We start from the raw sequence: 23,606 nt of genomic DNA on the forward strand, positions 1-23,606 counted from the left end.
TGGTTGAGTGAGCGAGTGAGCTCTGGATGGGAGGTTTGCGGGCAAGGCTTTAGACAATGGAGAGGGTTCACTGAGCCCTGAGCCGGCGATCAAGATCCAAACACGAAGGAGGGGGACCCAAAGATAAGCAAGTCGAGAAGGTTAGCTAGCGTGTGAGGAAAGATACCGCAAAGATTACGTGGTAGGATATAGCCATTGACATGTCGAGCCCTCCCCTTGCACCCCGGCCAGCCAGTCTCCCCCAGCTCTCGCTCCCGGGATTACAAATCGGCATCCATCTCGACCTTGGGTTGAGTGACCCGATAAGGAAGCTCCAGAGGAACAGCTCATTGATAAGGTCGGTCCCGGCAGTCGGTTGCCGACTGGGCCGCGCGGTGGGAGGACAGGGGTCTGGAACGTGGCAAGCCGGTTCGGACGGTCAACGAGTGATTGGAAAAGCGGTTCCAGCTCCACCAGGACGCGCCGTCCGTCCCAGACGGCGTTGGCGCGTGGCGGCGGCGACGCGGCGGCGGCGCCCCCGGGGGAGCGGTAGCGCCGTCACCGAATCCCTGGTTGTGGGAATTACACTTTGGATGAGTTTGGACCCTGGAAACCGCTGAAACTCTGCGTCGATAAATCATGTCATCATGTTCATCCAAACCCTGGGTTTGAGGTCACCGCCCGTCGTCATCACAGTCCAACGCAGCAAACCGAGAAAGGCCTTGGAAAACATGAACACTCTAATTCTAATTAGCGTAAAGCTCGATCGATACTCTGCATCTTGCTTCGCTATGGAGCACTAATTATGTGTAGAGCTCTCTGGTGCTGGACGGCGGTACAAGTACAAATAGGGGGGGAACCGTCATGGTAGGCATACATTTTCCCCTCCTTTCCTCCCCCTCCAGATAACAGACTGATGCCTTGAGCCGTCCGTCATTTTCTTTCACGCCCTAAAACGCCTTGCTGAAATCATACAACAGGAAACCCGTTTAGACACATATCCACCCCCCCAATTCTCCCTCCCTCTCTCTCTCTCTCTCTCTCTCTCATTATCCTGTCCCCTTACAAGTATGGCATCCAGAGCGCATCGCACTGGGCCAGATTCATGGGGTTTACAGCCTTTGCAATCAGGTCAATAACCGTCTGGTTGGCCGGCAAGTTGCCCACGGGGCTCTGTGCCAAGCTGACGGCGCGCTTGACGACCGAATCGCTATTGACCTGCACCGACTCGCGGAGCTGGTTCTCCGTCATCTGCACGGTCCTGTGCGAGCTCGTGAACCAGAAGATCATCTCGTCGCGCACAAAGAGCGTAAGGGCATGCTCAAGCTCGTACTCGGGCTCCGTGAGGCATCGCGCGACGGCCATGAGGGCGCAGCTAAAGATACCTTCCGTCGCCAACGGCCCCATCAGGGTCTGAAGGTTGGGCGTGAGTCGGAACGGCACTGGCTCCGGGTTATGGAAGAAGGGTTTCGCGGCGCTCATGTACGCCATGAGCTCCGATCCCCAAATGTTGCCGGATCCGCGGGCGATGTTGATCTTCTGCGGGTACCGGTTGTGCATGTAGAGGATATACGTCATGAAGGTGAGCGACGCCAGCTGGTACGAGAACTGTCTGCGGAACAGCCAGAACTCGGTAAAGTCGGGGAAAGCCCGCTGGAAGTATTCCAGCGCCAGGTTCTGCGGCACCCATTTCTCCTGGATGGCGTGGAACACCTCGAGCCGAGCGGTCGCGGTTTGCTCAGCGTGCTTCTGTGGCGCATCGTTAGGCTCTGTCAACTGCTCTGTTACCACAGTACTTACCGAGTTCTTGGTGTCGAGAACGCCGCGCAGCTTCTCCATGGTGAATAATACAGGGTCGTCCTTGGACATGCCGTGACGGCGGCAGTGGTCCTCGTACACGCTCTGGAGGGTGATGTATGAAGTGTCTTCCTGCACGATACGGATGTGGGGTGCCAGAGGAACCATCAGGGGCAGAGTGAACTGGAGATCTCGGCGACGGCTCTCCTTCCTTCTGCTCAAGGTCTGGTTCAGTTGTCTGAACAGCTGCAAGATACGCTCCTCGCGGCGGCAGTGTCTCGCAGCAGGGTGCTGCACAGCCCACGAGTGGATGCTTCCGTCGTGGCCGCGCATCTGGAGACGACGGTACGAGGCGCTGATCGACCTCACCAGGTCAACGTTGGGCAAGAAGCGCTCGATGCGGATGAAGTCCTGGTTCTTGTCCTTGTGCTGCAGGTATTGGCCGGGCACCTCGACATCATCGAACCGCTGATAGCGGAATTCCGAGAGGTGAGGCGAGAAGGCCTCGAGAGAAACCCGCGTGGTACGGCGGTCGAGCTTCTCCTCGAACTTGTTGCGCCAGCGCCTCAGCTTGTGGATGTACTCATACATCGTGGGCTTGACGTCGACGAAATCGGCCTCGAACGACTTCTTGATATGAGCAGGAAGGATCGTCTCGGCGAAGCGCGTGATGTTGGTCTCGGTGGCCGAGGGAAGCTTGACGTCCTTGGCAAACGAGGAAGGCATGCGGCTGACGTACGCCAGCGCGTCGTTGAGGAGAGCAACGATAAGACGGTACGCGTCCTCGTCGGGCGGGCACTTGAAATGCTTCTGGATCTGGTCCACCATGGTCTCCATTGACAACGCAAGGAGAGGGAAAGCCGTCTTGAGGGCGCTCATAATCTCTTCGGTAAGCTCCCATGGCGGCTTCTTCTGACCGGCGGCACCCGACTGGTCCCCGGTACCGTTGGCCTGAGGAGCAGGAGTGCCGTTCGCGTCGTTGCCCTCGCTCTTGACGGGGGCGTTTGCGTCACCACCACTGGCGGTGCCAGGTCTCGAGCCGGAGGCATCCGGCTTGGCGATGCCGTCCTGCTTTGGTTGTTGGGGTGATGCGCTAGGCTTGCCGTTGGACACGGTAGATTGAGCGCGCTGGCGCGCCTTCTCCTTGGCTTCCTGGTTCTTCTTGATGACCAGCATGTCCTCCCTGTTGGTGCGGAGCTGGAAGTACAGGGCTTGGGGGTATGACCTGGCGATCTTAATCAGGATCTGGTGGACCCTCGGTGCCTCCTTGTGGCCCAGGCCGGTGATGAGCTGGGGAATGTAGGTGATCCAATACCAAACAGGAGTTTCGCCCTTGAAGTCGTCAAAGCCAGCAGCGATGGAACCGTTGGCATCGTCCAGGCTGAGCAGCCACAAGATGCGGGCAATGAGCTTGCGTGATTTGGCGTTCTTGTAGCTGCCGGCCGCTTGCAGATACGACGTAAGCGCCTGGCGGGCCGAGTTGATATCTGACGGGTCCTCCTTGTACTTGCGCTCGTTGAAGTAGCCCCACTCGGCCCAAGCCTTGGCCGCCGTGATGTCAAAGTACAAGGCTGTGCCGTAGGCCGAATCGGCTTCTTCCTTCTGCTTGAGCTTCTCGAGGAACATGCCCTTGAGGGTGTAGAACTCGGCCTTCTGAGGCGGATTGAAGTAGTTGAGGTTCGTGTTGTTGATCACGTCCAATCCGCTCGTGAGCTCCTCGGGATTCTCGTAGTGACACTTGGCCTGCTCTCGCAACTTGAGGAAGGCTTCCTGAATCTCGATGTTGGGCAGAGTGTAGATCCTGCTCAGCTGCGTAATGCAAACCTCTGGAAGGCTGTGCTTACGGGCGACATGTGCGAAGCGGTTGATGATCCAGGCAGTCTCGTGGTACCCTCGGTAGGCGAACGAGGCGCCGCTGGCGTTCTGCCCACCTCCTTGGGGAAGCAGCTGGAGGTACGTCTGATTGATGAGGCCGAAGATGTGCTGACGCCAGGTGACCAGGTCTTGCCAGGCGGTGATGTCGTCCCAGACGTTGGGCAGACGGTCGCGCCAAGCTCCGAGCAGAAGCTTTAGTTCTCCAGATTTGACATCCAGGTTGGCCTGGTTGGTGCTGGCCAGACTGTTGCAGATGACACTCGCGTCGTGGAGCTCGACCAGTTGCTGGAAATTCTGAAGCAGAGGGATGTGTGCCTTGGTCAGCCGCTTGGGCAACTGGTGCCACTTCCTGATCGACAGCTGGATAGCCTCGTCGCAAGCCTTGGCAAACTCCTGCGGCGTTTCCTGCTTGTTGTAAAACTTGAGAAGCGACATGAAGGCTTGGAAGAAGGCACGGCGCGGTGTCGGGGCGTCCATAACACCCTTGATGAGGTTGTCCAAGGCCTCGCGGTGCTCCTGCGTCTGCCACATCTCGGTGTTGTTTCTCCACGCACACTCGAGGAGCAAGTCCTGGAAGTTCTCGTGCTTAGCAAAATCTTGCAGGATCTCCCACTGCTGCAGCTTCTGTGCACACAAAACCCAGTGGTCTTCCCAGAGGACGTATTCGGCTTGGGAAAAGGGGATGACGCCGGTTCTAGCTTTTATCTGAGCGGCCTCGTACATCTTCTGCGCCTTGTCCCACATGCCATTCTGCTCGTAGGACAAAGCGGCGTTTGTCTCCACAAACTGGCATCGTCGGCGCCATGTGCCGTAGAAGAGATCGTCTTCCTGGAGAGAAGCATACAGCTCCACAAGCGCGTCGAGGTTGCTTTCACGAACGATTGCCGACTCGATCTCTGGTTTGATGGCCGCGTTCTCAAGCTGTACGAGCGCGGTGTACCAGGCATCGTACGTCTTGGCCTCGTACTTGAGAACGTGCGGCGGAATCTTGCATTCAGGCCAAGCCTTGGCCGCACCCTCAAGCAGGGACTGAACCACGTTCGGTCGCTTATCAATCTGGCGGCTGTGATAGTCCTTGGTCAAGAGCGCAACCATGCCTCGCTCCAGATCGTGACGCTCCTCCTTCATCGTCGCAGACCAGTAAATGGGGAACAGGGCAACCCAGAGTTGATGCGCCAACGTCGCGTCGACGTGCTGGAGCTGGACCAGAGGCTCGATGAGGTCTCGTACCTTGACCTCGCCGAGCTCGCTCATGAAGCGTCGATGGGCGCTCATCAAGGCGTCAAACTTGTCGTCCGCCATGTTGGCAGGCTCTCTGTTGTCCTTGGCGTGGATCGAGAAGAGTTGAGTGATCGGCAGAGTCTTGAAGTCCTCGTAGTGCAACTGGATAGGGTTGTTCAGCTCAACCGCGCCGAGGAGGAGCTGCGAAGCTTGAGCGAGCCAATAGCTGTCAGCCAGCGTGTCCCAATTCTGGGAAGTGAGTACATAGGCAAGACGAGCGCTGGCGGTCTTTGAAAGACTCTTGTCAAAGATGGCCATGAAGCGGTTGCGCATGTCAACGTCCTGAGCGCGTGTGCCGATCAGGAACGCATGCTCCATACGCACCGTCAACTCCGTCCGAGTGATCTTGGGGTCCTCGTAGATACGGATGACCAGCTCCAGGAACTTGGTCAGCATCGTCGAATCTTGTCGGTGTTCAAAGGACAGCATCTTGTGAAGGACCGCGGTCTTCTCCTTGAGAGTGGGCCATGTGCCTTCCGACCGGAAAACCCATCCTTCCACCATGTTGAGGATCTCCTCGCAGAGCGGGATGTGCATTGACTTCTCGACAAGCGTCGCCAGAACGCTCAGGAACGGGCGCCGGTTGTCGCCCAAGACCTCCATTCGCAGTGCGACGACCTGGATGGCCTTGAGCATGAGTGCGGTCGATACCTCGAGGTCGTAGGCGGACATCTCCCCACTCGGCGTGTTAGGGTCCTGGGTCCGAGGGGCCATCCCGGCCTGGTTGGCGATGGCAGTATAATGCTGCACATGCTCTCGCGCCAGTTTACTCTGAAGAGCCTTCATCAGAACGGGAATGTGCTGGTCAATGACGCTGGGTTTGCGGTTGCCCAACGACCACAGAATGTTGACTCCAGATCCGTAGTGGCCGGCCGCCATGGCCTCGCCGGCGATCGACGACAAGGAGTTGACGATCTCCGAGTTCTGCGACTCGGTCTCGCCCTCGGCGTCGGCATCCTCCATCGGAATATCCTCGGGGATAGCATCAAGGACTCTCTGGATGATCGCCTTCAGCTCACGGCCGTCGTCGTACTTTTTGTCGGCAAGGTGCAAGCAGTCTTGCAGCTCGGGATTCTCACTCTTCAGACACTTGTCCAGGACTTTCTGGACCGATGGCATGTTCTTTGCAATCCACTCATCTGATTTGAAGTTCAAGATTATGCGGACAACCTGGAGAGTGTTGATGATATTCGTGATGAACTTCTCGTCGAACTTCTCCTTGTCCGAGGGGTCGGCGGAGAGGATGGTCTGAGTCTTGTCGCTGGCCAGGACAACATCGGTGACGTTAGGGAACAGATCGATGTCCAGGTCGCCCCAATACTGGGGCTGTACGAGGTTGTAGAATAAGCTCATAGCCTTCTTGCACAGCTCGTTGGACGCAGGCGGCACGGCCGGGCCGTTGGTGGAAACGGAATCCTTCGCCCGGGTGGAGGGGAGCTGGTACCGCTCATTAAGCTGGGCAATAAACTCGACCAAGTACTTGATCATCTTCTGACGGCCAATGGGCGGGATAACGTACTCGGCCCGCTCCGGATTTTGTCTAGCCGCAGGAGGAGACGACATGGGCTGGTCGCTGCTGTCCAGCTTCCGCTTCCTGGAAGTCGGGGACTCGGAGATGGAACGGGGGACCGCATCTCCCTTGCCTTCCACACGACGTTGCTCCCAAAGCCAAAGAAGCCACATCATGTTAAGCGCCAACTTCTTAGATTCGTTGGAAGGGTTGGGGGGCGCCGCAATCTTACGCAGCGATGAGATGATGAGCATGGCGTACTTGTCCCTCGACTCGTAGAAAAGGTCCGGGTGCTTAACCAGGAAGTGGAAGATGCTGGTCATCTGCTGTATGTTCTGGCCCTCGTCGGCGAGGATCTTTCTAGGAGCCAGCGCCCATCCGGCGTTCCTGTCGTTGGGTTGCGTGCCCAAGCGCTTCGGTAGGACGGGGGCCACCAGCTCCAGAGCCTGTGTAACTAACGCCCGCCCTTCGTTTTGATTCGTCCTCAGCAACGAAAGGTACACCTGAGTCACTATCTTAACCGGTGTCTCGTAAAGTGCGATAAAGTATGCAATGACGACGTAGGCGGCGTGTTTGTTGATGACATCATCCAATCGAATGAAAGTCCAACAACTCTTAATGATGTCTTTCCTGGCTTCCTGGAATATGACGGAATGATACTTCACCAGCATAGCCGACAGCTGGAGAACCTCAAACTTGGTGTGGTCGATGCCGGGCTGTGTGAGATCGTCAACGTCGTGCTGACTGGTATCTTGGTGCGTCTTCCAAATCTTGGCCGTGACAGCATCGATGATGGTCTTGTCCATGAAGCGACTCTTGCTCTGTGGCGGCTGGTTCCAGTGCCTCTGGACATCCATGGCAACGATCGGGTTGACAATGTAATGCAACAAGAAGCATTTCATCTTTTGAGAGACGTTCTTCTGGGGGTACGCGTCGAGACATCTGAGGACCGTTGCCTTCCAGAACTCGGGCGAGTCGCTGCTGATGACGTTCTTGTAGATGTAGGCGATCAGAGGCTGCGGAGCGCGGAAGTCGTCCGTCGTGACCGAGTCCACCAGGCTGAAGAGTGATTCGAGATCTCTGGGGTTGCGCTCCAGAGACTTGATAAAGATGGCCATCAGCTGGTCCGACGCTTGGGAAGCCGGGAGTCTGAGGTTGGGCGCGAGTGTATGAGCTCGCATTTGCTTTTCCAACTCCCTGCCAACCTGCTTCAGCCAGTTCAAGTGCTCCTTCTTTTCCAGCCACCTATCCGTACCGGGCGACACGGTAAGGGAGTAGAGGATGCGGACGGCATTGACGACGGCGACGAACTTTGTGTCCTTGTTCTGCGTAATGGTGCTGTTGCAGCAGTCGATCAAAGCCTGAATATTGGAAACCGCCGCTTCTCTGAGGGGGCCGCTCTCGGGGTGGCGGATAGCCTGAGCAAGAAAGCGTCCATACTTGAGGTCTTCAATCTTGGGGAGCAGGAAGTTCCAAATCTCGTTGGGATACCGGTTGATGAACTTGTACAGGGGCGCGCGGAAGGGGCTTTCGTGGGTTCGGCGCAGCTTCTCCTCCAACTCCAGAGCCAGGTCGATGAGCCGTTGCTTGAATCCCTCCGCCTGGGGAGGCAAAAGGTGGAAGATGTTGAAGACTGCGGCAACGACCTTCATCTGAGGATGCTGCTCGAAGAAGGTAAAAGAGAGCTGCTGGAGAACGGTGGGGTCCGCGAGGACCTTCACATGGTCAAGCAAACGCGCTCCGATCTCCACCTTGAAGTACGTCGTAAGGAGCTTCAGAAGCCGACCGAGGTTGTCCAGGCCGTGAGTAGTGAGCTTCTTAGGATCTTGGAGACTGGCAAGCACCGGCCTGAGACCTCCCTGCAGCAAGTCCTTGGGAAGCTTTTGGTGGGCCTCGAGTGTGTTCTTGAGCGCGCTGTTGGCAGCGTCGATGGTGGCCTTCGAGTCCGAGTACAGGCACTTGAAGAAGACCGAGACGATCTTGGACCGAGTGGGGTTGCTCCCTTGCTTGAGGGGAGCGAACTCCTCAAAGCTGGTGGCGGTGCTGAGGATATTGATGCACGCTACCCGCAGGTTGACGATGTATTCGTGCGTCCTGAACTCCCCCGGCTTGTTGGCCAGAGACTCGTCGCTCGCGTCGGCCAAGGCCAGAGACTCCATAAGTAATCTAGTCAAGTTGTCGTCAAACGTAACCCACTCCTTTCTCAGAGTCATATGGTAAGTCATTGCGTCGATGTAGCCGATCTGAATAGGGAACGGCAGCGCGCGGAGAGGCTTGGAGTAGATGGGCTGGAGGAATCGCTCCTTGTAGGGCTCGATCAGCTCCCAGACGGCACAGTTGGCCGCCTTGGCAATCAACTCGAGGGATCGCTTCGCGGTCTCTCGAACGTGGCGGTTCATGTGTGCCAGTTCTGTGTTGAATTGCATGCAGATCTGGGCGAGGCGAGACCTCTGCTGCGGCGGCTGACCCGGGTTTTGCTGGGGCATTGCATCCTCCTTCTTGATGTTCTTTGTGATCCTCTGCAGCAAAGTCTCCAGGGTGACCTGAGCCGATCTTCTAGTCTTCTCGGGGAGATCCTGGGGCATGTCCTTGATGACGTACATGAGCGACCGAATGAACTCGATCTGCTTGCTCGCGACCCATTGGTCACCAAGGTCCAGCTCGGTAAGCAGGAAGTTGATGCCGAGGGAACCACCAGTCTTGGTGAACCACTCCTCCTCGTAGCAACCATGGCAGAAGGTCGCGCTCAGGTTGTTGAAGAAGGGCAGCCTGGCAACACTGTGTTGGGATCCGAAGATTGTGGCCGCAGAGTCGTACACTTCGCGGATAGCACGCTGCGCAGACTCTCGCACTTCAGGGTGGTCCGAAGCCAAGGACTCCACAATCGCATCGGAGAGTACCCGGGTATCAATAAAGAGTGGGCCCTCTCCGGCATTTGGGTCGAACGGGCTGTAGGCCCGCTTGACGTCGATCAAGGCCCGGCCGACCTCGACAATTGTGAAGTGCTTGCAGATATTCATGAGGAACGCCTGTGCGTCTTCCTTGAACTCTGGCAGGGATTCGGCAAACATGACTGCCTTGAGCAGGCGCCGAACAAGATCATCCTGCTCGTCCTTCTTGGGAATGGATCGCTCCTTGTCAGACGTCTCAAACGCAGAAAAGTCAAAATCAATCTTTCTGCTGACGAGATCTTGGGCCTGGAGACGCAGGAGCCTCGGGAGGTCGTCGGGCAGGTTCTCGAAGCCAATCCGCATCTTGAGCTGGGACTTGATGAAATGGAATGACTGCTTCTTGTAATATCCGTCGTACTGCCGGGACTGGTTGCCCTTGTTGCCCTTCGGTTGCTCCATGAGCTTCCTGATGGCCATGTCGACACCCGTCTCTGCCGGGAAGGCCCTGTCTCTCTTTGATCCAATGAGGCGGAGATCAAAGCTGGTCAGGTCGTCGGCGTACTCCTTGTACTTGAGAGGCTGCGCGTCGGTCATGAACTTTCGATTCCGGCCTCCGAGCTTGCCCAGAATGCGCATGGTGGTGTGAGCATGAAAGTGCCTGCGGGTGGCTTGAGGTGGTCGAATAACGCCGTCATTAACTCGTCGATCACCGGAGCCATAATGGGATCGAGATAATCCGCGGTGAGGTTGTCAACACAGAGCTCCAGAGTCCTCAGCCCCTGGCCGACAAGGTCTGTGCCAGCTCGCAAAGCGACAACCAAGGGCCGCATGAGGAAACTGAGATGGGGCAGCAGGTTGCTGAGCCGTGCCGGCACCGTCAAGCACAGCTCCACGTAGAGGTCTCGTTCGGCGGGCTTCCTTGCTGCCAAGAGCAGGTTGTTGAGGACATCCAGCAGCATTTCAAGCAGAGGAAGAATCTGCTTGTAGAGATGCTCAAACTTGCCGCCACCGATGCTTCGGAACAGCGACCGTAAGAGCAGGAAGTAGTTCATCGGCTCCTCTGCTTTGGTCGACAGCTCGATCGACTTGGTGACGATGTCCACGACGTGAGGAAGCAGCACCTGTTCGTTTTGGTTTGCAAAGAGCGTGACAGCCATAAAAGCTAGCTTGAAAAGCCTCAGGAGGATCGACGACTTCTTCACGTCCGCCGAACCGACTTGGTCGATCCTCTCCATCAAGAAGCGCAGAAGCATACCGCAGAAGCTAGGTGATGTCGCTTCGCTGGCGAGGAAAAACTGGGGGATGTGAAGCAAGGCTGTGTGCTCAAAAATCATATCGTACAGGTGGGGAATCTCCTGCTGGAAGACTTCATGGAAAGTCGCCGGGTCGATGCAGTGGAAGACTGTGGCGAACGTCTCCAGGAGATCCTTCTCCTCCTTGCTGCTAGACACCATGTAAAAGTTGGCCATGTATTCCACAGGTGACATATACTGGGACTCGGTAGCCGGCTTCTCGATTTCGTAGTAGCGGAAGACGTAAGCGCCCTCTCCGAAGAGCTTCACTATAACGTTGACCTCCTCAGCCGTGAAGCCATAGGCGACATCCTGCCAGTGTGCTGGAGCATTCTGTACATCGATGACGTTGTTAACATTGCATGTCCTCAACTGATAAAAGGTATTCTTGAGACCGTTCATCAGGTTCTTGAACAAGAACTTGTTATCCGCAACGGGGTCAGCGCCTCTATCCCTGGGGTTCGATGTCTTGATCGGCATGGCTGTGAAGATGTCTGTCTCGTCCCAGTCAGGGGGGTGATCCTTGTCCGCGAGGTAGCTGTCCTGGGTTCCGTCAGCGGCCTGTTGGGCGTAGAGTTTCGAGAGCTTCACTGCGTTGGGATATTGTCGATTCATGGCCACGAACTTGTCGCCGATGGCGTTGAGGATCATGATCAGGTAGTACCGTGCGTCGACCTTATTGGGCATTTTCGCGATGCATTCCGCCATATTCAGGAGCAACTTAGCGCTCATGGTTTGGAAGCTCGTGCCCGGGAAATTATCCTGAAGGTTTTTCGTGTAGACCTCGACCGTCTTGCGGATCTGCTCCGGAGTGAGACTGTCGCGGACGTGGTGGATCAAATCGGCAAGCATACTATAAGCCAACGGTCTCATAGTCTCGTAAACTGTCAGTCCATCGCCGATCAATGTCTTCTCGTCCAGGAGCTCGTCGATCTTTGGCAGAAAGATCTTGCGGAAGTTGAAGTTGATGATGTGTCGTATTGCGACAAGCAACTCCTTCCGTGCGCTGGACTTCTCCCTGGGACAGTCCTGCAAGAGTCGTACCACGATCTCGGGAAGGGTTGGCAAGAAATCGGTCAATTGTTGGGAGTATTGTCGCAGCAGGTAGGCTAGAAAGCTCATCGTCTTAACCTGGGCCGTGATGAACTCCCCAAAGGCAGCACGGTTCTTGATCAACGGGCTCACACCAGTGAAGATCTGTCCTCTGGCCTTGGCATCGGCATGAGCCTGCTTCTGCGCGCTTGCCTGGAGGCAGAGGAACCCCTTAATAAGCGGAACAAAAGCCTTGACGTTGGCAGCGACAGTGTTCCGGTAGACCTGGAAGACGGAAACCACTATGATGGGGCACTCGGACAGAATCTTGAAGGACTGCATCCCCTTCAGCAGGAGCCTGTTTTGTTGTTGCGGATCCGGGCCGAGATCTGTGACGGAGGCAACGGGCGAACCGGGACGAGGCGACTGGAAGTTTGTTTGGGAGCTTCCTGGCGTCGATGGGGCGCCAGAGCTCGATGCGGTCGAGAGGGAGGTGTTGTCCAGCTGCTCGCGCACGACCTTCTCCATCTGCTCGAAGAGCTCCTGGATCAGGCTGAGGAAGGCCTGGACCTTGCCGCCGAGCACCTTGTGTTGATGTCGCATGACATCCGAGATGATCTTGACGCATAGCGTCGCATTCTCTTCGTTGTCCGTCCGGACCAGTTGCATCAGCAGGTCGACAACCTCCTCGGCGTACGGTTCGAAGGGTTCGGTCGGGGACGATGTCGTCGGCAGTCGATGAAGGACCTCCAGTATGCAGTTCCGCAGTTTCTTCCAACCATGTCAGCAGCGCACTATCGGTTTTGATGCGGGACAGCTCACCTGCTCCGGGGAGTTGCTCTGGAAGATGCATGGTCCACGAAGGATGGCGATGAATATGGGCACCAATCGCTTGAGGAAGGGGGGGTATATGGGACCGGCCGTGTAGTGGTCTAAGCTGTCGCGCAAGGTAGTCGCCGCCTCTACCTTGATTCTCGCATCTGCAACACAAGCACATGTCAGTAAGGTCATGACGGACGAAGTGCGCCTCCACCTCTGGCGGGGTCCCGGGGTGTGGAGGAATCGCATCGCACGAGGGGTTGTTTCGTACCCGTTTCCGGACTGCTGAGCCGCTTCACGACATCGTCAATTGTCGTTCCCGACATCGCGGCTTCAATGGCCCCTTGGGGACGCGTGGTTCGCTCCCATGCGTGGGGGAGCAGGGTATCGCGGGTTGGTTCGTGTCGCAACGAGGCTGAGATGAGAATACGTAGGTGCGCGCGCGCGTCGGAAACGGAGGGGTATCGCTCGTAGATGAAGAAGGAAGAAAAATCTCTGCTTTTGAAGGGAAACGAGAAAGGCCGAAGGTAATTGTGCAATTAGAATTGCCTTCGCCAGTGTCTTATGGTGGGGGGTTGGCCAGGGTTTGTTTTCCCAGTGGCTCAAGATCGCGCGGCTTGACTTGATGGATTTGGAGGCCCAGGCTCGACGTGAACTTTCAAATTTCCCAAAGGCAGTCGCGAAGCTGGGGGGAGCAGTCGCCAATTCATTCTGCGCTAGGACATTGAAGAACTTTGATCCGGCGCTAGCGCCCCACTCGGAGAGCACCCGGGCCGCGGTGACCCTGCTTATCGGCTTGCTTGCACCTGGGGAAAGCTCTTATCGCCGGTGCCGTAGTTCTGGTGGATGCCGGTGGCTCGGAGGTGGGCCGGGGTCGCACTTTACTCTTTCGTCACTTGTTCAGCCTCGTTTTTCTTTGCTTTGTGTGGTTTTCCTGTTCTTTGAGTGATAATACCCAACGTGTTTCTGTCTTTGGGCAACTCCTTAGACATCTTCCTCAGTAAACGGAGTTGGTGTTTCACCTTACCTTTCTACGACTTTCTCCATCAACCCACCATCCAGCTTGACGGGGTATATCTAAGGCTGCTAGAAGCCGGCCAACACCGGTGAGTAACTTCTCTACACCAAACTCTACTTCGCTTGATACGAGGAGTGATCTGTTCTCAGCATCGGTCATACAAACCCGCACACATTTGGTGCGTCATTTTCGGAAGTCAATCTGCTCATACAAGAACCAGAGCATCACAGCTTCGTGTATCACCGCTGCGCAACACCGTCACCATGAGTGGACCGCATACTGCCTTCTTCTACGGTAAGTACCTCATCTAAATATTCGTGTCACGAGACTAACATTCCTACACAGGCACCTTGGTCAGTGAATCCCAGTATGGACAAGCCGAGTGCACCGCACCCACTAACATCGCCCCAAGATGGAGCCCAAGGTCTTCTTCACCGTGGTACAGGGCGACAGCAACCCTCCCCAGGCCATCAAGGACCTCTACACCTTCACCCCGGCCGTGCTGACCGGCCACACGCGCCACCGCGTCCAGGACGCCGCATACCCGGGCATGATCCCCGAGGAGGGCGGCTCCGTGCTCGGCATCTACGCGACGGGCCTCACGGATGCCAACGTCTCCAAGCTCGACCTTTTCGAGGGCTCCGAGTACGAGAAGAAGGTCGTCAAGGTCAAGCTCCAAGGCGGTGGGAGTGGCGGCCAGGAGGGAGAGGAGGAAAAGGAGGCCACAGCTTACATCTACAAGCGCCCGGAGTTTCTGGAGCGCCGGGAGTGGTCGTTCGACGAGTTCCGCAGGGACAAGATGCACATCTGGACGCGCGAGAGCTACGTCTTTGAGGGTGAGCGAGTCCCCCCTTCCGCTGACGAAGCCGCCGTGGAAGCGCTCCCTTGGTCGTGTCACCGCTAACATCCTGGACGAACCCGCACTAGGCTGCACCGACTCTGCAGAGTTCGAGAAGACCAAACACGAGGACACCCAGGGCCACGACGACAAGGACGATGCGGTCAAGCAGAATGGTGCCTAAGAGTAGGAAGGCTCGCAGCAAGCATGACTCGTCTTGCTCTTTTCCCCCCTTCGTGCATGGCGGCAAACGGCATTATTTGATGGGCTCCCAACCAGGCGGCTGACGCAGGTCGGCGACTGGGTCCCTCGGGGCGGTGTGGGACGGACAAGCCAGCACCGGCTCACGGCATTGGAGAGAGAGAGGGGGGAACCTAGTGCCGCCGGCCGCCCATGAACAACAACACACCGCGATTACGAAGTCGATAGATAGATCAAACAAGGACGTGATGACAGCGAATAGAAGACAATTTTCACCTAATCATATGCTGACGACTGCCGCCGGTCTTGATGGGCAGGACTGCAGCCTCGGGCGCCACCTCTCGAAGCGATGAGCTGAGTGATATGACGTCGCTGTCGGGCCGAGTTCGTGGCGGCAATGCGACGATCCAAGGAGAGAGTCATCAATCTGCGAAATAACCCTGGTGATGTTGGCGGCAACCAAGGTTGAGGTCGGACTAATACCAGCTGACCAGACAGGAAGAACTCTACGGGGTTCACGCTTGTGCAAACCTTCTGAGTAACATTCGAGCTGGATCCTGTTGAGCGGCTGAAATCATGCCATGACGGACGAGCCGCGGCACTCGCACGTCGTTGGCTCCCGAGCAGGCGCTGGCGCGTCGTGGAGGCCAAAGGAGGTGTAAAGTGCTGCCTCGTGAATAATGCCGCCCCGCATTCTAACCACCAGGAATGCCGGTCGCCCGAGGCGGCTGCCTCTCATTCCAGCTGTGCAAGGATGCTGTTGAGGCATCCGATGAAGAACGAAAGGGAATGCATGATATCGATCCTCCCTAGGTAAACCACCTACCTAGGTACTATGTATCCGTACTGTCTGTAGTTACGAAGCACAAGCAAGCGGGGGGAGGTAATTTAGGTACGGGATGCGCGGTGCCACGTACCACAAGCTGGCCCGCATCTCGGGAAGCACGAAGAACTAGCCACAGGAAATGCAAGCTCTGTGGCTCCGGCAGGCAAGGCAATGCAGGGAAGCCACAGAGAGCCACACGCGATGCTCGCAAAGCGACTCCGGACAGGGGCGCAGAGGCGCAGGTGCGCGATTGCGGTGGCGTCGTTGCCTTCTAAATTGAGTCCGATGTTTCTCCCTGTGGCTCAGAGACGATCATTCATGCCCAAATGCTGAAAATGGCGTTCGGCTGGGAGACCCCCGCTAATGTTGATACGTGCCGTTCTATGATTTCAGTTGACGGCGACCGGGCTGCTTGCTACTAAACAGAGTCGGATAGCGTACCTAGGTGTTACCTAGCAAGGAGCGAGCGGGTGGCATCGAAGCCAAGCTGGGGAGTTCATGCGTACCCGCGGGATGGCGTCGTTTCGTAGCTGGTACGACACTGGGCTGTGTGCGCTGATGGTTGATCGGCGTCACAAGTACGAGACTCGGTTCAGCCAGATCGTCCAAAGATGTGTGCAAAGACAAACGGCGCTGACCAGCCCAAGCAAGCACGCTCAGCGCCCTTGGTGCTCTCAGTGTTATCCTTTGCGGAACAGAGCCGTCAGCCGCCCCTCTCGGATCTTCTGCTTAGACGGCGCTTGTCGAGTCTGGCCCGAATGCTCTGTGCCCAACCAGCTGCGATGTCCACGGAAGGCAGCAGCAGGGGGCATGGACGGACCAGAGCGAAAGAAGGTACCTAGAGGGGAAGGTGTTTCTGTCGAAGAATGTTCGGACGACGCAAGCCTACGTGGACCGGGGATCGCGCAGATGAAGATGTACATGGACAAGGGGAGGCCGTGCCACACCACACGTAGGTAGTTTACACTGCACTACGTGACTACATACTGCGCCGCACGCAGTTCCGATGGAGTAACCAAATGGCGACGACAAGTCATGCCTCCTTGTGCGATGAGCCCCCCCCTTTTTTTTTTACGAGCCCTGTCACCAAGTCCCCACTCGGCCGTGAAAGTTCGGGCCACATCCATCCGGGATTTCGATGGTGGGCACGGGGTGGCGATCGCTCAACGTTACAGTGGACGACAGCCGGTGAAATATCCCGCTATGGTCGGGCAAAGGCCGGGTCGACTAGGCCGGCAGCAGGGCCCTAGGTCGATGGTGCTTGGATGTGCGTTGGGTCCTATTCGTGTCGTCCGGTTATCGTCAAACGACTGGGTTTCCAGCGCGCTTACCCCAAACGCAAAGGGGGTGTTCCTCATGACAACGTCAGGTTCTTCTGGTCGACAAAGGCGAGAAACGACTGGTCGCAGAGTGCCTGGCTTGAATCGCGTCATCATCTTCTCTACCCCCCTCCCGCCCAAGGGCTAGCAAGGTATGCATGTCCTTCTCCGCCTCCCGCTTTCCCGCGCGATCGCAAGCAAAATGGTGCCTGAAGAAACAAAACTTGCCAAAAAGCTTAGCCCGCGGTATCCAGTACACTAACTAGACGATCCCTTCACCATTTCCACGTCGCATTGCACATGGCACAGGTGACGACGGATGGGGCATTGATTCGCTGTCAGTGACTCGCAGGTTGAGTGCTCAATGTCCGAAGGAGAAGCGACGAACTTGGGGTATCGTGAAACCGACCTCGTTTCACCCCCTCGCTCCTGCGCAAGGGCGGGGCAGCAGTGTCATCTCTCCCCCCGAGAAGGGGACGAATGGCCCCAAGAACCTGGGTGCACTACCACGTAGGATGTGCCACAAGCGGCGGTGGCCAATAGGGCCTGCCTCGACCACGATTAGGTATCTGTAAACGTGGAGGAAAAGACAAAAAGGCCTCAAATGTGTGGGCAGGAGGGCTCCCAGCCGGGGGTTCGTGAATGTCCCCCCTACCCCTGACAAGCGAGAATCGTGAACCCCTGTCAGCGTCCTGGCAGTGGTCTTCTGCCCTACCCTCCTTCTGCGCGAGCCAAGGAGGATCTGCTGGAAAGGCTCCGCCTGTCTTCCGATTTAGCGGGGAATCTGATGGGTGGGCAGCAGTGACAGGGGCGATCCTGCCTGTAGTGGTAGTGGATGCACGTCAACTTGGGAGGTCTCGGCACTGAGAGTCGAGAAGAGGAAATGTGCAAAGAGACGCGAATGAGTGGCTGTGGTAGGTAACCCACTCCCTCACCAGGTTGTTTTCTTTTTTCCCTCCAAAATATTGTTTTTTTAACATAATTCCTTTGCCTCTCTTTCGCCTCATTTCTTGTTTCATTTTGATGTACGTTAATAACGCCTCTGTCCACTTTTTCTTAAACGTTTTTACAAAAAAAAAGAAGGATATAAACGACCCCACTATCGGGCCAACAGCTCAGGTACCATGCTTTAAGTAAGTAACTACACTGCCACGGCGGTCACGCCGACTTACAGGTGGGTGCCTTACATAATACGAAGGTGGCATATTGAGGACTGCGGGTAAGTAACAGCGCAATGGTCCCACTTTGCTGTCCTCAGTATCCGTACACGTATTACACCCAAGTACTCCGTATACTGCCCTACCTGGGGTTGTCTGCCTACCTCGGTGTACACGTACTAGGAAGGTAGACGGGCCAAGGCGCGGGAGGACCGATGTCAACACAAACACACATGGAGCTCGCCCGCTCAGCGGGGATGACCCATCACTGACTCGGGAGAATCCCGTCGATCAACGTGACTTCGTTCAACATCGGGGTCTTGGCTTTGGTTTAGTTTACTCGACTGACAATGCGCACAATGGGCGGGAGGGATATGGCCTAGCCAATACCTAGCGTACAATACGTGCGGCGCGTACACGGCGCTACATTTTCCTGGCATGTCCATGTCTCTCTTGACAATGTGTGTGTGTTCTAGGTGTCTCTCGGTATCGGTGATCGGTAAGCTGAGTTGAGTTGAGTTTGAGCGTTGGCTGGATGGATGGGAAGAGGTGGGCGCCCCGTGCCAACGTCTCTACCTACCTGCGGTGCTGCGTTCCAGTCCTCGCCGGCTCTGCTACGTAGATGCCTACCCGTTTACATGTCTCGTTTTCGGCTTGGACTGGAACACACCGTCGCCTCAGTGTTTTCGTGTTTCTTCACTCGAGACGTTTTGGCAAACGGTGCGGACCGCCGACTCATCATTGGTTCCGAAAGCTCTCCTCTCTCTTCTTGTCTTGGCTTGAAGTCGTTTCCTCCAGTTTGGTTCATTCAGATAGGAATGCATGCCGGAACTCGGCAGCCCGATGACTCGACGAGCCTGACATTTGGACATCATCCGCGCCCCTTTTCTTCCTCTTCTGTATCCCTTGCCCAGCAGGCCCCTTGTCATTGTCGACTCTCGGTTTCCGATCCCTGATTGTGGGATTACCCTTCTCTGTTGAGCTCCGTGCTCTCACCCATCACCCGCGCCATACGAGCATAGCTCCTATTGGACAGGACGGGGCGGCGAGAGGAGGACTTCCCAGAGCGACACCAATGAAGGCCAGTCCTTGGCCGGTACCGGGTTTTAAGCCCCCCCTCCCCTGCCCCTTTTTGGCGTTAGGCTCCATCTGGAATGACTCCCACCAGCCCCTGCGCATCCCAAGTAGGTGACAGGGGGGACACTCTATCCAGCAAGACATGGATAACTGGGCGTCCTGAAAGGTCCTCGGCGGCCCCTGTAGCCAATGTGGTCAGGCAAGGTTGCGCCGCACCGTGACGTATTTTTCCACGAGAGCATGCTAGGGATCTGAGTGGCCGCCACCAAGGCTCTGGGTAAGCGAGGCCGCAGCAACTTGGCCGCCCGAATCCCAGGTTCGGCATGTCCTGATTGGAGGCCGCCTGTTGCCAAAACGGGCGACGGTCTGGAAGGGACTGGACTGCATTGATTCTGAAATGGTTTCTCGCCTTCTGGCGATCCCAGTCCAGCCCCGGCTGTCAGGTGCATGGCGGTCCAGAGACGAGCCGCATTGCCGCCGTCTGTTTGCTGCCATAGAAAGTCAAAGTGTCGGAGGCAGTGTGCACGTGTGAGCCCATCCTTTGGGGGGGGGAAGGGTTTAACGAGGCAACTGACCTGTCATCCGTCGATCGGTGCGGGATGGCTGCAGCGCTGGCACCTCCTCTTCTATTCTAGACTCGGGATGTCGGAGAGGGCGATATGCGTACGAATGAATACCTCCTATCCGTACACTACACCGAGATGGATAGTATGGACGAAATACCAATGTAGAGAGGACGGGAACCAAAAAGCTCGGTGGTTCGGGCCATCGCGCTGCTGGGCATCCGAAAGCACCGCAAACTACCTAGTGGAGGTGGGGATGGCTGTTTGTTCGCTCACCGTTTCTCACTCCGAATAGGTACATTACACTGCAGCTGTGGTCAACTCGCAGATGGTGCCTTGCAGTAGTCGCCGCCATCTTGATGCTTCTCCTGTCTAGGAAGCTGCATCTCTCAGCGCTTCAGTGTCTCCCACCCACACCCACCGCTATTATACCGGTACACTACCGTAGAGCAACGACTACAGTCCGGTATAGGCTGCCATCAAACCACCAAAAGGAAAACACATGGTTACATAGCACACGCATAGGTACTATATCTCCTGTCCCCCCCTCCTTCCCTGACGCAGTAGGGAAACCGCGCACTGGATGAGCTGGTGGCTAAATACGCTACGCCACCCGAGGTGCGGGTACGTACTCCGACAGGCATGCCTTCTTCTTCTTCTTCGCCGTCTTCTTCGTGCCCCAGGCAGCCAATGGGATCTCATTGCTCACCGAAAAAAGGAAGGATACGTACCACATCGTCTTGTGGGTCCCGGATGTCGAGACCCACAGTATGCACCCATGCTCCCTGCTTCTTGAACTAACCTAGTACCTTCCTCCATGACCCCTGTCACGGACATCCCCCCCCCCCTTCACTCACCCCCTACGCATCACGCTAGTCCAGTAGTGCCTCTCTCCTCGGTGTCACTTGTCTCTCTTTCCACATCGTCCCAGCCATTCAAGCCTCTCAGTCAACGACACCTTGGAAAACTCCTCGCCAATCCCTCCCTATACACCTTATACCACTCGCAACCGTGATCCACAGACGCACGCGAGGACACCCTCCTTTCTCACCCCGCCTTTGGCTGTCCTTGGCTCCTCCTCGGACGAGTTTAGTCAGGGGCATCCGCCGCTCGAAAAGAACACAGCGCAACGCACCATGCGCGCCTTGCTGCAAGATCCCCGTCCCACCATGCCTACACACACACACTCACTCACTCGCATCCATCCATCTCTCAAGAACCTGGCATGGTCTCACTGCCTTGGTCTCTCCCGCGAGCCCTTAGTCAAGGCCGACAGGCGGACAACAGCCGGGCCCTAGATGCTCCACGGCATGGTCCATGGTCCACGGCTCCGCCCTTCCATCCTTTCCCCCACCCCTGCCCACTCTCAAGAATGTTTAGTCCCTTCTCTTGTGGCATGTCGAAACAAGCCGAGGGGTACGTCTCCGGCCTATCATAGGCTCAAGTCGTCGCTTCTCCTTCTTCAACGGCCTGCCCCTGTTCCTCTCGGTCGACCCACCATGCCTCAAATCCCCTTGGGCTGATGCCCATGCCTGGTCTTGACTGGCCCATAGCCTCAACGCCCATCTAAAAAGAACGCCATGTCTCTCCCGTCCCAAGTGGACCACTCTTTCCACCTCTCCATCCTCCGGTCCGACCTCACGTCTATCATTCTCCAATCGTTCTGGGATTACCGCCGTTCTTTGCAGCCGTGCTTAGTGCTTTTTGCCCCTCCTTTCCCCATCCATCCCTGCTCACTCTTCCAAGCTCGGCATCTTCTGTCCGTGGGCCTTGTCAGTCACTACTTGCTACTACGTAGCACTTCCTTTCCTCCATCATCACATCTTTTCGGCCTGTCTTGCCTATTATAAGACCCGGCCTTCTTCCAACCTCACATTCTCTTTTTGCTCCTCATCCTCCCGGACCATCACATCTTCTCACATTCCTTCAGTGAGCTTGAAAGAGTTTGTCATTTTCGACATCTTACATTCTCTCATCTCTCATTCAACCACAAGGCTAGTCCTTAGTTCTTTCGAATCTTTCATCATCTCCAACTCGCCTGGTGCACTTCCATCCTTTCCGGAACAAACGAACAAGACAAACGAATCTTCGAGACCCATCGATTATCCGATTCTTAACCTTCATATCAACCACTTTGTTGAAACAAACCCGCCACGTCCAAGCTTCCCCGGCAGACAAAGCGAGAAGACACTGTAAGTACCCGGAATGATAGATATTGGAGGGGCGGCATGCGGCCTTGGACGCCTTGGCTTCTTCGGTGCCATTGTTCAACTTCTCGGCCCGCACGACATCACGCATAATGTCATTCTTCAGCGGCCTCGTCACACCGGGCTCGTTACAGTCGTGGCTGGTCACCTCGAGTCGGGCCTGCTGGGGAACATGTGCGCTGTTGTCGAGAAGATGCTGGATCGTGCCGTCGAGAACCGAGTAGAGTTGAAAACTAACATGGTTAAAAAGGTGTCATTCAAACCATTTTTCAGAACAACTTTCAACTTGCAGTCACAACGACGCTGACACGATACTGAGATTCTACGTCCGGAACGTTTAGATTCTCATTTCACAACCAAACCCACACAACATACTCAAAATGTACACCAACGCAATCATCGCCTTCGGCCTGGCCACCCTTGCCAGTGCCCACATGAAGATGGCCACTCCCGTTCCCTATGGCGCATCCAGCCTCAACAACAGCCCCCTGGATGCTAGCGGCAGCGACTTCCCCTGCAAACAGCGATCTGGAGTCTACGACGCCGAGGGTGCTTCCAACGTTTACGCTCAGGGAGCCGGCGGCTCGCTCTCATTCATCGGCTCCGCTGTTCATGGCGGTGGCTCCTGCCAGGTTTCCGTCACTTACGACGCTAAGCCCGACAAGAACAGCGTCTGGAAGGTCATCAAGTCTATCGAGGGAGGCTGCCCCGCCAAGAACGCCGCAGGCAACCTGGGTGACAATGCCAACCAGATCAACCAAGACAAGTACGACTTTACGATCCCTGATGACATGCCTGCGGGCAACGGTACCATCGCCTGGACTTGGTTCAACAAGATCGGCAACCGCGAGATGTACATGAACTGCGGACCCGTCACCATTACCGGATCCGAGGGCTCCCAGGAAGCTTACAACGCTCTCCCCGATATGTTCGTCGCCAACATCGGCAACTGCCAAACCGAGGAGAGCACTGATGTTCAGTTCCCTAACCCCGGTAACTCTGTTGACAAGTTCGGCCAGCCTTCGGCGCTCAAGGCTCCTCCCGCTGCGTGTGGCGGCGGCTCTGGTGGCGGTTCCGACACCCCCAAGCCCAGCAACACTGCCGGCAACGGTGGCGCGCCCGCTCCCACCGCCCCCGCCTCTTCCAAGCCCTCCGCATCGAAGCCTACCGCCAGCGCTGGTCTCCCCGGTGGTGTTTTCATCACCGTACCTTCCAACGGTGGCGCTTCCGCGACTCCTACTCCCTCCCCTCCCACGGCGCCTGTGGCCGCTCCTAGCGCCGCTCCCAGCGCTGCTCCTGCCGCCCCTTCCTCCGGCAGCGGCTCCGGCTCTGGTTCTGGCAACGGCACCGAGACCCCTTCAACAGGCGCTGTTGTCCAGACCGTTGGCTCTGCCTGCACCAACGAGGGTGAATGGAACTGTGTCAGTGGCAGCTCGTTCCAGCGCTGCGCCAGCGGCACCTGGTCTGCCGTCCAGCAGCTTGCCGGTGGTACCTCTTGCTCCGCCGGCATGAGCTCCGAGCTCAGCATGGTCGTGACCCGAAACGGTCGCACTCGTGCTCTGCGCCAGCGCTCCCTTCGCTTCCGTTCCGCCTAAGCTGGTTGATGGCGAACATTTATGAACGGGTTGGCATTTATGGGATATGATACCTCTGGTCACATTGGATAAACCTTTTTTTTATGATCGACATACAGGTTACGGCACAAACATTTGCGGCGTTTGCTTTCTTTGGATATTTACTACCATTTTCTGTATATACACTTTTGCATGCTTAAGAGGGCTTAGATGCTTGTATCAGCTACGAGAAAGAAGAGAGTGATATTATGAATAGCATAAGATATTCCAACTCTGGATCGCCCTACGCGGCATATGACGTGATGTGATTTGATGAGCCAAACAGTTCCTCGGAGAGCTATTGAATGTAC

The 23,606-nt window shown here is 56.4% G+C and overlaps 3 protein-coding genes across 3 annotated transcripts; 2 read left to right on the top strand and 1 right to left on the bottom strand.

Annotated features, from left to right (window-relative positions):
- Positions 1–1,041: 1,041 nt before the first annotated feature.
- Positions 1,042–12,802, bottom strand: GLRG_05007 (FAT domain-containing protein; the record flags this gene model as incomplete). Its single annotated transcript, XM_008095692.1, has 4 exons — positions 1,042–9,991; positions 10,033–12,428; positions 12,480–12,637; positions 12,748–12,802. 4 exons carry the CDS (start codon positions 12,800–12,802, stop codon positions 1,042–1,044), a joined length of 11,559 nt encoding a protein of 3,852 aa, XP_008093883.1.
- Positions 12,803–13,757: 955 nt separating this feature from the next.
- On the top strand, positions 13,758–14,516 carry GLRG_05008 (AIG2-like family protein; the record flags this gene model as incomplete). The annotated part of the gene is made up of 4 exons (XM_008095693.1): positions 13,758–13,788; positions 13,840–13,847; positions 13,907–14,330; positions 14,422–14,516. The coding sequence occupies 4 exons, from the start codon at positions 13,758–13,760 to the stop codon at positions 14,514–14,516; spliced, it is 558 nt and encodes a 185-aa protein (XP_008093884.1).
- A 7,546-nt stretch (positions 14,517–22,062) lies between these two features.
- On the top strand, positions 22,063–23,277 carry GLRG_05009 (uncharacterized protein; the record flags this gene model as incomplete). The annotated part of the gene is made up of 1 exon (XM_008095694.1): positions 22,063–23,277. The coding sequence occupies one exon, from the start codon at positions 22,063–22,065 to the stop codon at positions 23,275–23,277; it is 1,215 nt and encodes a 404-aa protein (XP_008093885.1).
- Positions 23,278–23,606: the final 329 nt, after the last annotated feature.

The sequence above is a fragment of the Colletotrichum graminicola genome (genome assembly GCF_000149035.1).
Source record: "Colletotrichum graminicola M1.001 genomic scaffold supercont1.16, whole genome shotgun sequence".
In the NCBI taxonomy this organism is placed as follows: Eukaryota; Fungi; Ascomycota; class Sordariomycetes; order Glomerellales; family Glomerellaceae; genus Colletotrichum; species Colletotrichum graminicola.